Below are 15,209 nucleotides of genomic sequence, written 5' to 3' on the forward strand. Positions count from 1 at the left end.
TGAATAATCGATCGTATAGATTTTGTAGAGTTTCTCAAGGTTATACTGAGAGTCCTAGTATTTACAGTCAAGCATTGAAGAGACAGCTTGATTCTTTCGTTTTGCCTAAAGCAGTGGCTCTCATAAAACATGTCGATGACACCTTGTTGGCAGGCAATACGCCTGAACTGTGTGAAGAGGTGCACTTTGTCTTTGCTTTCTTCTCTTGCTACACACCATCATAAAGTGTCAAGGAAGAAATTGCAATATTGTAGACCGAAGGTAACCTACTTAGGTCGCCTTCTGTGTAAGGAGGGCCGTGCACTGACACCATATCACATTCAAGCAATTTTAGACACACTAGTACTTTCTACTCAGAAAGATGTTTGTGCCTTTATTGGTTTTACTTCGTTTTGTAGGAAATGGATATTAGGATTTTCACACATTGTTAAACCTTTGCTAGCGCTTTTGACGAAAGACACTCAGTGCCCCTTAAATACAGATGAATGTGAGAATGCTTTCCGACAGTTACGACAAGCTCTTTGTTCAGCACCAGTGTTAGGTACTCCAGATTATACGAAGCCTTTTACAATCTATGTACATGAGAAAGATGGATGTGCATTGTCAGTTTTAGTGCAGACACATAGTGATAAGCAGCGTCCCTGTGCATATTTTCCTGTTGCTTGTGGGTTGCCTGGATGCTTCCGTTCAGTTGCAGCAACAGCTGTGTCCATACGTCCGAGTGAAGGGATAGTTTTGTCACATAAACTGTTGGTGCTAGTACCCCATGCAGTCGATGCACTTTTGAATCAGACTAAGACACAACACTTAACTAGTGCTCGCCTGACAGGATATGAATTGACACGTTTAGCACCTCATATTACCTTGAAGAGGTGCGCAAAACTGAACCCAGCCACTTTGTTGCCATATCCTGCGACTCAGTTTCAGTCAAAGGAGCCTCACAACTGTATATTTCTTAATGAGGAACAGACAAAGGGTTGCATCGACTTGCAAGATATTGGGGTCACACCCGGCGTCTGGGGCGTCTCCACTGGAATCGGTGCCGGGGAATGTACTGTGAGGCGACCAGCACCAATCCGGATCCAGGCCTGGATCCTTCGGGACCCTGCAGCGCAAGGGCCGGAGCCGCCGGCATCGAAGGCCTACAGCACCTAGCCGAGTATGTGGGGACCAAAGGCACGCCTGTGGAGTCGGGTTGCCCAAAGTTCCTGTGCAGTACTTTGTTAAATTGACGAAGCTGGGCGGGGGACGCTCTAGGAAATGTGCTCCGAGGAAGAAGCCGGAGAGTGATGACGCTCCGGTACCCACGTCACGTTGGCCGACGGACAGAGAGAAGGCGAAAAGCGAAGATGCTTCTTTACCTTCTTTTTGTGCATCAACTTACTTGAGGAGTGCGAAGACTTCGAAGAGGAATGGTGATGACTTTCCTCTCGATGAGGACTTCAAGCTGCGCGGTGCAGACTGCCAGGCCTTCAAATGCAAAGACTTCAGGTTCATGGCTGGGCAGTCAGAGCACTACTTCGCATCGTGGTCATGCTCCAGGCACCAAAGGCACACAAGATGCGGAGCAGTGACAACATCAAATTGTGACAGTCATAGGGCTTGAAGCCGGTCCAACGATGGGACATCCCTTGTGCTACCAGAAGTCGAAGACTCAAAAAAGAGGTCCTGCACAGAATATATGTAACAGGGCCACGACTGGTTCAGATGGGAAAGACAGAGAGTGCAGAGTGTAAAAGAGGGTGTGGAGAACCAGGGACGTTACTCCACATACTGTGGGACTGTCAAGATATATAAAATCATACTGGAGACACATACATGACACCTTGCGGGAGGTATTGGGGGTAAACTTGCAGCCAGAGGCGCGAAGGTGTATCCTCAACGTCTGGGAACCTACAGATTTAAATACCAACACGACGCAATGGGTAACCCTGGCATACATGATTGCGAAAAGAAGCATTGCACAGCAGTGGGGTGCACTCCAGCCACCCCAATTAAGGAAATGGGAGGAAGATCTAGACTGGAGTATGTATAGGGAACAGTAGGTCTATGTGGCCAGAGGATGCCTGGGAAACGGAGTAGGGTGTGGGGAGCGTGGAATCACTATAGAGGCGACATTTGCACCCCACCAAATCGACAGGTCAGTACGGACACTCCAGAATCCCCTTGATTTATTCAGCTCATTTATCCTCATTTATGTTGCAATATCAATGTCAACAATGTAAGATGATGATGTTGCTTGCCTGACTGTAATTGCTGTGATGTATGTCGAAATTGTTTAATAAAAAGAAATATATAAAAAAAAATGAGGTCGATAAAAGTCGAAAAAGGGTTTAGTCAAAAACTGACTAAGAGGCACACTCTCTCCAGATCTGGGCTGGCTGGCGCAGAAAAAAGAACGGACGTCAGCGCGCAAGTGCGGCGTCTAAGTAGACACCACAATGTCATGTCACGACTACTAAGCCGGACACGGAGTCGACCGACCCCTCCTACTGAAGCGCAGGGGTACTTCTAAGAAAACATTTCTCTGGATCCAGTCGGAAGCCTGGGGGTAATTCTAAGGTAACAAATCTATAGCTAATAGTCTCTTTCAGATACAATCATCCTGGGACAAGGTTCGGGGTAAAGCCCCTCATCGGCCAGGCTAGCTTGAATCCAGTGGCAAAGTAAGCAAGGGACCCATGTCTGGGCGTACCCTGCCAACTTAGGGCAAACAAAGCAAACACAAGGAGATGATGGACAGAAGGCTGAAACTTTTCAGACACTCACCGCCAGTCACAGATCTGGGTTGAATCCATCATCGTTCTTAAGCTCACTTCTCCACCCCAGTTAGGCCCAGCCATGTAAAAATCAGTCTTGACCCTGTGCCTCATGGGAACAGTCCAGACCGAACTACCAAGTCAGATCTTAACTGGACCAGAAACAAGCATCCTGGGATTCAAGCTAGCCTGGCTGATAAGAGGTATTAATCCAAAACCGGTCCCAGGATGCTGGTTCCCGGTCCTTGAAAGACCTGGCTTGGCAGAACGGTCTGGACTGTTCCCATGAGGCACAGGGTCAAGACTGATTTGCACGTGGCCTGGTCTGAACTGGGGTTGGCGAAGTGAGCTAAACAACGATGATGGGCTCAACCCAGATCTGTGACTGGGGGTGAGTGTCTGAAAAGTTTCAGTGCTCCGTCCATCATTTCCTTGTGTTTGCTAGTAAAACTTATTTCAAAAAGCAACCACTTCTGCTCTAAAGTACGTGCAAAAAAAAAAAAAGCAACAGAAATGAAATCACAATGTAAAGCTTTACACAAAGTAATGAAAGAAGGGCAAGATCAACCACCTGTAAAGAAAAGAAAACAAAAATGTTTGAAGTAAATTTGTACAAACCGAGTTTAAATATAGCTGCACAGCAGTCTATTGCAGTCAGGAAAAAAACAGAATAAGATCAGGTGACAAGGGGAAGATGAATTTCAAATACAAAGTCTGCCTTATGGTAACCCAACATGATTAGGAAAAAGTCAGAGTAAAAGTGCATAAGGAAAGTCCGAATTCATACCAAAATCACCCTCAGCAAAAAAGGGAAATAAATACTGAAACTATGCACTATGCAACATTGGTAGAGCCAAAGAATGGAAAGAAATTGTGAACAGTTTGCAAAAAATCCACAAAAGAGGGTGAAAACATATCAACTGAGAGAAAAAAAATTAAACCTCGTCAATTCACGTTCTTAGAAAATGTTTTTAAAAACACCAAAAAAAGGAATACAGTGTAAACAGGAATACAGTGGACACATAAGAACTCAAGATGTAACATGCATTGGCATAGCCAATAGGTCTCACTTTTAACACCTTATAAGTGTTTAGCCATGCAACAGTTGTTGTTGTTGCACCAAGGATATTGTGCTGCATAACTAAATACTTATAAGGTCCCAAAAGCGTGACCTATCAGCTATGCCAATGCTTGTTATTATAGTAATTTGGCAATTCAACTGGCCTCAATTAAACAAGCAGTAGAATATCTCCAGAAATCCACTGCCAGCGAAATGTAACTGTCTTATAAATGCAACTGTAAATTCCTTACTAACGTTGTAATACAATGCCATGTTTATTTATTTTTTCAAAGGCTGATTAAGAGATTTGTTTTAAAAATGAAATACTATGTTCTGGTAGTAAAGAATTGTGAGATCAAATAATCAGGTTATGGATTAAAAAAGCAACTCCACAATGTTTAATAAAGTTTGATAGCCCTCTGCCTAAAACTACACTGCGTGTTGAAGGTCCTGAACCAGAGTGATGGGGGGTTGGTAGCTAGAGGGTTTTTAACAACCGCTATAGCCTGAGGCTGAAAGTCTAGTCCATCCACTGAAGGTAAAATGTTATATATTAAAAAGGGAGAAAAAGAAAGTCAAACCTTGGAATGTCTGAGCAGAAGGTCTATACCAGTCACTATTGGCCTGAGCAACTCCACTGTCTTCAGCTCTAAGCATTCCAATATTCTGATATTCATTTTCTAATATGTCACCATCTATCAGAACATGAGCACCCTTGGCATCACCTGCTGTCAAAGACCCCCCTCGCTCTGTCATAATCCTTTAAAAAAAATCTTGCTATCGAAGTGTTCTCAGTAAAAAATATAAATTAGCAGGATGGAAGAGAAAAAATATCGAAGCAAGATTTAAATGTAGAAATTGAAAAATCGGACACAAAACGCCTAGTTCTTGAGTCAAACTGTGTTAATGCTATAGTTTTATATAATGGACTAGAAGCATTCAAAACCCTCATCCTGTTTGTCTCAGGTAATACCAGAAAGGATCCAGGAGGTTGTACTGTGGCTGACCTGGAAAGCGAGACCTGTCATCCTTTACCACAGTAAAATAGTCAGTGCACCTCTAGAGTTGTGGATTGTGATCCTCCTTAAGAGATCTCGTAAGAGGTTTCAATGACCCCCTCACACCTGTGGACTTTAATCCGTAATTTAACCCAGTGAACACTAGCTTCTGCCTCAAACGCAGGATGGATTTACATTGGAGGCTTCCTGAGGACATGTTTCTAAAGATACCTAAGCTTCGTTAATGGACAAGCTATTCGATGGCTCTCACCTTTTAAGCAAGAAAATGGACTAGGCCCCAGACAGATTACTTGGGTCTGTCTGCCTCCGCCACGCAATTTCATCACATATCTCGTCCCCTTTTGGCTACAGTAGTGTTTTTCAACACTGCCAGCGCCAGACCCTGCTGCAAACCCAGCAGGTCTCACAGTTCTTTCATGGCCATGGCACACAAAGGCATCGTCCAGGACATCATGCCACTGTGTGACCTGCTGCTACAGCTGGCACAGCCGTAAAACCTCTTCGTGTCCTTCCAGACACTGACTCACCTTATTGTAGGCAGTATCCAACATTTTCTCCGGTGAAATAGATTGTGCCAGTGGCAGACCCCTCTCCCTATTCCACCCAGACTTAACAGTGGAGACGGATGTATCACTTCTGGGATGGGAAGGCCATATGGGAGACATAGATTAGGGAACCTTGATCACAGGCAGAGACCCAACTCCACATCAAGCTGTTGGAGTTGCAAGCATTTCACTTGGCGGTGAAGGTCTTCCGGCCCACCATCACAGGAGGGCTGGTGCAGCTTCTCACAGATAAGACAGTCAATGACGGTGGTCTCAGCAGGAAGTGTCACACAAACTTGTTTGACAGCAAGCCGAGGATTTACTGTCTGCAGTTGTTTGGTCCGGCGAACAGGACCTGGAACTGCTTAGTTGAATTTGACTTCCTCCCAGGTACGCTGCCCCGAGATACAGAATCCTTACTGGGTTGTATTGAATATAGTTGAGAAGTATATTGGAGAGGCCGCGATCTACCGTCCTGATGAGACCACGGTAATTAACTGGAACGGTCGAAACTTTGACTATACAGGGACTATTTCGTAGAAATGATGTCTTCTAAGAATAGCCTTTGCTTAACTTGTATTGTACGAAAGTATTTACAGCCCTGATTTTGTGTACAAAATGTGGATCGGACGGTTTTATCATCATATCTCTTTCATCTTGAGCACTGCGCAGTCATCACTCAACGATTTATATATACACTTGCTGCTGAGAATACAATTACAATTTTTGGAAATGAAAAGGCCTCATCTAAATTCTAACCATGATAAAAACGGTGAATTAATATCTGTCCAGGGCCTGCATATGTGATACAGACCTGTGAGATAATGAACTCATAGGCCTCTGTATTGTACACAGTGCACATGGGAAGTGCTTCCATGCGTCTACGCTTGTCACTTCTGGAGCAGGATGATGTCAACACTGAGATGCATGATGTCTCCTACTGCATGCAGGAAGACTGCTTTAAAGTTTGAGGATCCAGTCTGGCGTGTGGGGAATATTCACACGGTAAGGAATCTGCAGGTAAAGGAGTATCCACCAGAAAGAGCGTTATCAAAGGTAAGTAACTGATTTGTTATGTTTTCCTGCTGTCGTATATTATCTCATTCTGGGTGGTGAACTTTGCTCGTGGAGTTTTCTGTACTCGGAGGAGCTCGCATAGTTCCTAAAAACTCTGCTCCATGGAGCGTAGCAAGGTTTTTTTTCACGCTCGCGCTCTTCAACGTCATTTGCCGGAGCAGGGAAAATCCACCTCCTGGTGAGATTTTTCCTTGCTCGCGCTCGCCAACGTCTAGTTGGCGAGCAAAATCAACCTCCTTGCGCGATTTCTCTAAGCGGGTCGTCGGATTTCTCAATGTGAGTGGTCGCGGCAGGTCACAACCACCTCGCGTTGAGAAACCTTCCTTCGCATTGACAAAGCTGCAGCTCGACTAGAAGCAGCTGCACCCTCTTGTACGGCACAAGGTGCTATTTACGATTATTTTTACAGGGCGGGGCAAACACCAGGAGATCAAAATCACCACGAACAGTATGACCCTTACGCACTCCGCTGCTTGCGGAACTCCGCGTAGACCGCCAGAGTTTTCTTGTCACTTCGCGGAGTTCTTCACTGAGGAACTCCGCCTAGGCTTAATCTTATCATGAAAATATAGATATCAGTCATATGTTAAGAAACAAGGGTGAGTAGAAACCTTTTGGGTGGAGTAAAATTTAAGACATTATAATTGTGATTTTTTTGACAATTAGTTGATTTTTGCAAGTACTAACACTTCTCTGTGTAAAGTAAAGACCTTGAGAGTTTTTAACTTTCAGATACTCAAATTGTGGATACTGTTGCAATTAAAAAAAATTCCAGGCCAGAAATTTCTTTGGAGGTAGCATGCGGGCAGCCTTAGTTATCCTGCAAGAGTTTCTTGATGAATCCTATTGCAACTACAATATGTGCTCTCTCATCTAAAGTCAGGTTGTTAGAAGCTTTTCTGCAACTCAAGATATGCCTTACTTTTCACCTGGTGTGGATGCATTTCTCATGTGTAGTGAGATCTCCTTTCCGAGTATTACGTTCTGGCTTTCCCCTCCTGTTTAAGGCTTTAGACCAGTGTGAATTCTCTCATGTGAAGTGACATTGTATTCGTGATTAAACCTTATCTGACATTCAGAACACACATAAGGCTTTTTTCTCCTGTGTGAGTTCGCGCATGTCAAGTGAGAAGTAATTTGTAACCAAACTTTGCTTGCATTTCGAGCACTCATAAGGTTTTTCCCCAGAGTGGGATCTCTCATGAAGCATAACACTGTCTTTCAGATACAAGCTTTTATGGCATAAGGACTTTCTCCAGGGTGGAGTTTCTCATGGTGAGATATCGTTTTTCTCTGCAGATTTTCTGGCATTCAGAGAACTCATAAGGTTTTTCAACAGTATGGAGTCGCTTATGGTTAGTGAGGCTGTGCCTATCAAACAGGAATTTCTGGCTTTCACAACATTGATGATGTTGTTCCCCTGGGTGCGTCTGCTCATGTAGAGTGAGATTGAGTTTAAAATTGAAGCTTTTCTGGCATTCGGAGCACTGAATTATTTTGACAGTGTGTTTTCTTATGGCGCTTGTAACCATCTCTACCTCTGAATCTTTTCTGACATTTAGAGCACTGATATTTTTTTTCACCAGTGTGGATTCTCACATGTTCAGTGAGATGAGATTTTTGGCTGAAACATTTTTGGCATTCGGAGCACTGATATGGTTTTTCCCCAGTGTGGATTCTTATATGGTAAGTGAGACTGTTTTTTGCATTGAAACATTTGTGGCATTCAGAGCACTGATAAGGTTTTTCCCCAGTGTGGGTTCTTCTATGATGAATGAGATTGATTTTTTGACTGAAACATTTGTGGCATTCAGAGCACTGATAAGGTTTTTCCCCAGTGTGTGTTCTTATATGCTGAGTGAGACTGCTTTTTTCACTGAAATATTTGTCGCATTCAGTGCACTGATAACGTTTTACCCAAGTGTGGGTCCTTGTATGTTTAGTGAGTCTTTTTTTGTCACTGAAACATTTCTGGCATTCAGAGCACTGATAAGGTTTTTCCCCAGTGTGGAATCTCACATGTGCAGTTAGAAGTGATTTAAGTTTGAAATATTTTGGGCATTCAGAGCACTGATAAGGTTTTTCCCCAGTGTGGGTTATTGTATGTTGAGAAAGACTTCTTTTGTCTTGAAAATATTTCTGGCATTCAGAGCACTGATAAGGGTTTTCCCCAGTGTGGGTTTTTATATGCTGCGTGAGATGGCTTGTTTCACTGAAACATTTATGGCATTCAGAGCACTGATAAGGTTTTTCCCCAGTGTGGGTTTTTATATGCTGCGTGAGATGCCTTTTTTCACTGAAACATTTCTGGCATTCAGAGCACTGATAAGGTTGTTCCCCAGTGTGGAATCTCACATGTGCTTTTAGAAGTGATTTAAGATTGAAATCTTTTGGGCATTCAGAGCACTGATATGGTTTTTCCCCTGTGTGGGTTCTTATATGCCGAGTGAGCCAGCTTCTTTCACTGAAACATTTGTGACATTCAGTGCACTGATAACGTTTTTCCCCAGTGTGGATTCTTATGTGCCGTGTGAGACTACTTTTTATACTGAAACATTTCTGGCATTCAGAGCACTGATAAGGGTGTTCCACAGAATGGGTTATTGCATGTCGAGAAAGACTTTGTTTGTTACAAAACCTTTCCTGGCATTCAGAGCACTGATAAGGTTTTTCCCCAGTGTGGAATCTCAAATGTGCAGTTAGAAGTGATTTACGATTGAAATGCTTTGGGCATTCAGAGCACTGATAAGGGTTTTCCCCAGAGTGGATTCTTGTATGTTCAGTAAGTTTGCTTTTTTCAATGAAACATTTCTGGCATTCAGAGCACTGAAAAGGTTTATCCCCAGTGTGGGTTCTTCTATGCCGAGTGAGACTGTTTTTGTCAATGAAACATTTCTGGCACTCCGTGCACTGATAAGGTTTATCCCCAGTGTGGGTTCTTCTATGCCGAGTGAGATTGTTTTTGTCACTGAAGCATTTCTGGCATTCAGAGCACTGGTAAGGTTTTTCACCAGAGTGGGTTATTACATGTCGAGAAAGACTTTGTTTGTTACAAAACCTTTCCTGGCATTCAGAGCACTGATAAGGGTTTTCCCCAGAGTGGATTCTCATATGTTCAGTGAAATAAGATTTACGGTTGAAACTTTTTTGGCATTCAGCGCACTGGTAAAGTTTTTCCACAGAATGGGTTAATGCATGTCGATATAGACTCGGTTTGATACTAAACCTTTTCTGGCATTCAGAGCACTGATAAGGTTTTTCCCCAGTGTGGATTCTCATATGCTCAGTGAGATAAGATTTACGCCTGAAACTTTTTTGGCATACTTTGCACGGAGAGTGGTTTCCCCCAGTGTGGATTCTCATATGCTCGGTGAGATAAGATTTACGCCTGAAACTTTTTTGGCATACATTGCACTGAGAGTGGTTTTCCCCAGTGTGCATTCTGTCAAATTCTGTGAGATAAGATTTATGGCTGTATCTTTTTTGGCACAGGTTAACTTTTTTCCCCAACTTCGGTTATTTTGCCTCGAGTGAGGCGAGTTTGAACACTGAATTTGTTTTCACACTCCGTGTTTTTATAAGGTGTATTCCTAGAGTTAATATCTCTACTTTTAGTTTTCTCTTGCTTATATGCCACGGTAAGAGTGAACCTGATTTTAGAGTCGGGCTTGTTTAGATAATTTTCAGCATTTATCCATAAAAGAAATTGTGTGTAATTTTCTTAACACTTGAATTGAGCAGAATATGTCTGGAAGCAGCCCTGTAACACCTGTTGAAATTTTTCTAGCAAATAATAGTGTTTAGGTAATAGCCTCTCCGGCAGCTTATTTTGTGACTAAAGTTTTTCTCAAATCTATTTGTATAGGTTCTTAGCAATGCAGAAATAAGGTGTTAGTCTGATATTTAATGATTAAACTGATAAGTACCTTTTTGCACTGACGTAATGGCAGTAACTGAGGGCGTTAGAACGGCACAGTACTATTGTGGATCATTAGTCGCAGAACATCAGTTCCTTTTACCCTTTCTATGTTTGGTGTAAGGTTAAAGTTTGTAGTTCTAAAGACGAGGATTTATTTACATTAGCTATAGCGCAACAGTGCTCCTTTAATGCATTTTTATATTTAACAATATTACATATCACTCCTGCACAACAGATAATGTTGAGGCGATTTACATAGAATTACAGAACAGTACACAATAAAAAGGAAACAATCTGAGATGGTCATGAACACAATAAAGTGGTGAATTTTTAAGGTTTTTGCAAGGGAGCAGAGTGGGTCGAGGTGTTATATCCCGAGGCAGATAGTCTCAAACTTGCGTAACTGGTTAAAAACGGTTGTTGGACAAAGGTGATTTTCCAATCTTTTGGCTGTTAACGTGTCAGCTTCGGAGTCTTCTTTCAGTGTCTTTTCTTTGATGGTATCCAGAAGAAACCTTTAGTTGTAACTTTCTTTTATGTAGTGTGTGCTTCCTCTCTAGAATTACATGATGCTTTAGATGAACTTTATTCTGTCATGCTGAGGCAATTTGTCTTTCTGATAATATTTCAGATGAGGATGCTGAAGTGGTGTTTCTACATATTTCTGATATTGTGTGCACAGATATGGCTTTGCTCTGGGTTAATGAAATGCAAAATTAGAGACTTCACTTACAGGTATAGTACTTTCCTCGCCACACTTAGATTTTTGGAAATTGTTTAAACTAAAATGCTTGATGTCCTTCAATTTTTCAAAATAATCCTTCTTATGGCACTGACATTCAGTTGCTTAGTGCTAAATCTTGCGTTCTTCGTCCGTAATTTCAATCACCTATAGTATTAAAATTAAATAGTTAATACATGTACATTTCCAAAAATATAATTTACAAGCCAAATCAAGGCACAATTTCGAAAATGTTGAGCTGTTTTTCAGACAGTGCAGAGTGTAGAATGGTAGCATGAGAGTACTTGGATGTAGGAGTGAGGATTTGTAGAATTTTCAGCATTTTATTAAGCTCACAAAGGATACATGTACCCTATGGAGTTGTAACATAGAATCCCAAAGGCAGATATTAAAGTCATATGGACTGGCACCAAACTGATATTAAAAAATATACACTATTAATTAATTTGTAATGCAGATTTCTGGGACGCTAAGGACTCCGCCACGGACAACAGGCATTCTCCACTGCCCTGAGTTACCACCTACTTGTATCTGCTATCCTGACTTTTGAGTTTTGGCTTCTGCCTCAAGCAAATCTATTGTGTGCTGCGAGGACTATGCCAGACCTATCCCTCTACTATGGCCCAGAGTATGAACTTAAGGGCAATGAAATTATGGTGTACTTTCATGTGTTCATTTTATTCCACCTGATTATCAGTTGTTAGGTTTTTCTGCACCAGTATTTACTAGGTGCAGAAAATCAGGACACAATTTTTTTCCAGTCAGAAAAATTAGACTGAAAAGACGTATAAGACTCTGGGTGCAGCAGAAGGAGCCAAGATTTATGCTGTTTTCTTTACTAACTGGGGGAAAAACACAATTCTTCCCTCTGTTGGTGTTCACAGTCGTTGTCTGCCTGTGATTCGGCATTGAGTGCAGAGCGTACTGATTAGAGCTGAGAGGCCGAGCCGAGGAGGAGTTAATGAGCAAGAGAAGCGGAGCCTGGGACGACTGCCCGGGTTTGTTTTGTGACCGGTTCCCGCTCCCGAAGGTTTCTCCCGCTTCTCCTGTGTCCTGTTATACCGGTGCTTTAAGTTTGACGGATCTGCTTTGGGGGCAGGAACGGCCGCTGCCGGCCCTGCAGTGCTAAGGCACTGCTGGTGCTGCAGGTGCGGCAGCCACTGCAGGAGTCAAAGTAGCCTTGGCCTGCGGTGCTGCTGGTGCGGCGGCTGCTGCAGGGCACAGAGGAGCACAGAGGGCCCAGAGGAGCCTTGGCCTGCCGCCTGATTTGACGTATTTACTAAGCATTGAGCAGAGCAGAACTGAGCCGAGGAGTGGAGTGAAGTGCATACATCTGCTGTCTGTAGTGGGACTGGCTCTGGATCCCGCACTTGCTCCTCAATGATTGCCAGCATTCTCCCTTGTACTCTTGACAGCGATGAATAGCAACGAACAAGCAATGAACAGTGAGTGGTGCTTGGTACTCCTTAGCACACACTTCTTATCAACTGTTGCACATATATACATGTGTTTCCACCATACACTTGACACACAAATTTGAATATCAGTCCTTTTGTTCAGGGTGGTTGGAGTTTATTTCGGGAGACGTCACAGCCGACACGTGTTTCGTCGTTTTGGGGAATGTAAACCCCGACTTTCTCAAGGCTATTCTCCAATGTGTCGTATTTTGTTTTCCGAGGTGATAATTCCAACCCTCGAAGGGGTTCTCGTGAGGATGTTGTCAATATGCACGAATCTTCTTTAATTTCAAACGGATAGTTGTTCGTCCCCTCTGCTGTTTATCTTGCAGACTGCAAGATAAACAGCAGAGGGGACGAACAACTATCCGTCGAAGACAGCGACTAAAAGCTGCAAAATACCGAACCATTATTTTGGTTTCCATAAATTAAAGAAGATTCGTGCATATTGACAACATCCTCACGAGAACCCCTTCGAGGGTTGGAATTATCACCTCGGAAAACAAAATACGACACATTGGAGAATAGCCTTGAGAAAGTCGGGAGTTACATTCCCCAAAACGACGAAACACGTGTCGGCTGTGACGTCTCCCGAAATAAACTTCAACCACCCTGAACAAAAGGACTGATATTCAAATTTGTGTGTCAAGTGTATGGTGGAAACACATGTATATATGTGCAACAGTTGATAAGAAGTGTGTGCTAAGGAGTACCAAGCAGCTTGTGGCATCTGCCTAACCAGAAGAGGATAGTGGTTCTCTCCTCCTTTTAGCATCATTGAAAAGTCATAATTAAAGTACCTATAACTAGGCAAAGTGTACACTCCTCTATAGCGCCAGTACCTAGTAACATTACCACTAGCCTAGCAGTAGAACAGTGAGTGGTGAGTGACAAGTGGCAAGAGGTGTGTGGCGTATGGCAAATAGTTAAAGTTGATCAGTCCGTAAGTCGCTGAGCCATTGGAGTCTGTAATAAGTCTCTAATACAAAATCTGAGAAATTATTCAACGGGGAAAGTGACAATAGACTTTGACCCTGTTGAAGCACCCCTCAACCCCTGAATTACTCTGCATGCCTACACTGCACTCCTACCAGGAGCCCGGATATTAATCAATCGATTAATTAATTAATTAAGTAACCAGCAGCACCGGTGGATTCTGTACTGAGGTGTGCCTTGGGGGTGTTTTCCCTTGGAGGTGTTTTTGTCCTACCAAAGCACCCTTTGGTCTTGTCACTGGCCCGTTTGATTCTCTGAAAGAAGCAAGGCTTCTTCGCCTTAGAGGGTGTATTATGAGGTCAGTAAAGGAGCGGCCACCTTTCCCTCCTATCAAAAGGAAAAGAAAAATACAACAAACACTTATATTAGATATGTTTAAAATAAAACAGGCAGGTGACATACAGTCCTTTAAATCATCTAAGGTCCATACATTTGGGAAACTGGGAAAGTCGCCGTCAAAGTTTGATTTTATGAAAGATCCAACTGCTATGCTATGCTAACATTGCTAACGGACCCATGTGATCTTCAAACTCCAATTAAACCACTGAGTAGAACAAATATTATATTCCCTAAGCAAGGAGTAAGTGAACCAGGCCACCCTGAGTCTGAAACTGAAGTCGAACAAATGTCAAATTCAACTAAGGACCAAGGCAACCATTGGGGTCAAATAACAGGCCTAGAGATGTTAACTATTCCACTTACTGGTCGTTCACAACAAGAGGACGCAAAATGCACAAATCTAACAATGTGAGATACTCAGTAATTACTACCAACTAAGCAGCCAACGCCAATAGGAGAGCTAACAGTATAGGGGAACCGTCTAATTTGGGCCAAATAAATCAACCAGAGCACAAAGCTCCAAATGAACTAAATGGTGGGGTGAAAATCATAAGGGAAGCCAATACCCCACTGAAATCGGATCTTACTCTGTCTAAAATAAATTCCGTTCAAAAAACTGGACCAGCCGAAATGTAATCAAAATAACGGATCTCAAATTAATAGTTGACATGCCTCACAATCAGTGGTGCCGTGATCTTCCCCTAACACCACATTCAAATGAGGTGAGGGTCCGTCGCCGACATAAGGCGCCCACACGACGTGCATGTCTTGAAGCCCAAAGGCATTCGCACAGTGTTCACCAAAAGATATCAAGTCAATAGAGCTTTATTTCGGCAGTTTTCAACCATAAAAGCAGAGTACAAACACAATCTAAAATCAAAAATGTTGAACTGTTGATCCAAAGGATTATATAAAGCTTTACATGAGACCAGATTAAAAGTATAAGTAAAATCGATATACAAATATAATATATTACAAAGTATTAAAATTAGAATTAAAAAATAGGGAGGGTGGCGAGCACCAGATGACAAGATTATTTATTATTTGCACGCGGAAAAGGAAAAAACTGACGTAGTGGCGCCGGGTGGGACTTAAGTGACCTCGCTTACGTCACGTACGCGGACGACGCCTGGGCGGAGTCCCGTGATGCCGTCTCCCCGGCACGCAGGGGTGCTGTGGCAAAAAGTTTTCCGGATCCAGTCTTACGCCTGGGGATAATTCTACGTTAAGGAATCTGCGGCTAGTCGTCTCTATCAGATACTGAGGCTTGTGGGTTTAGTACAGGTTTAATCTTGT

At 42.8% G+C, this 15,209-nt stretch overlaps 1 protein-coding gene across 1 annotated transcript in view; it reads right to left on the reverse strand.

Annotated features, from left to right (window-relative positions):
- Positions 1-9,739, reverse strand: part of LOC147737159 (uncharacterized) — a 58,916-nt gene extending 49,177 nt beyond the window's left edge. Inside the window, exon 1 of the mRNA XM_086923008.1 lies at positions 8,168-9,739. Coding sequence (XP_086779134.1) covers positions 8,168-9,739 — 1,572 coding nt within the window. The remainder of the gene's footprint in view (positions 1-8,167) is intronic.
- Between the last annotated feature and the right edge of the window lie 5,470 nt (positions 9,740-15,209).

Source organism: Lissotriton vulgaris, chromosome 1_1, assembly GCF_964263255.1.
Source record: "Lissotriton vulgaris chromosome 1_1, aLisVul1.2, whole genome shotgun sequence".
NCBI lineage: Eukaryota > Metazoa > Chordata > Amphibia > Caudata > Salamandridae > Lissotriton > Lissotriton vulgaris.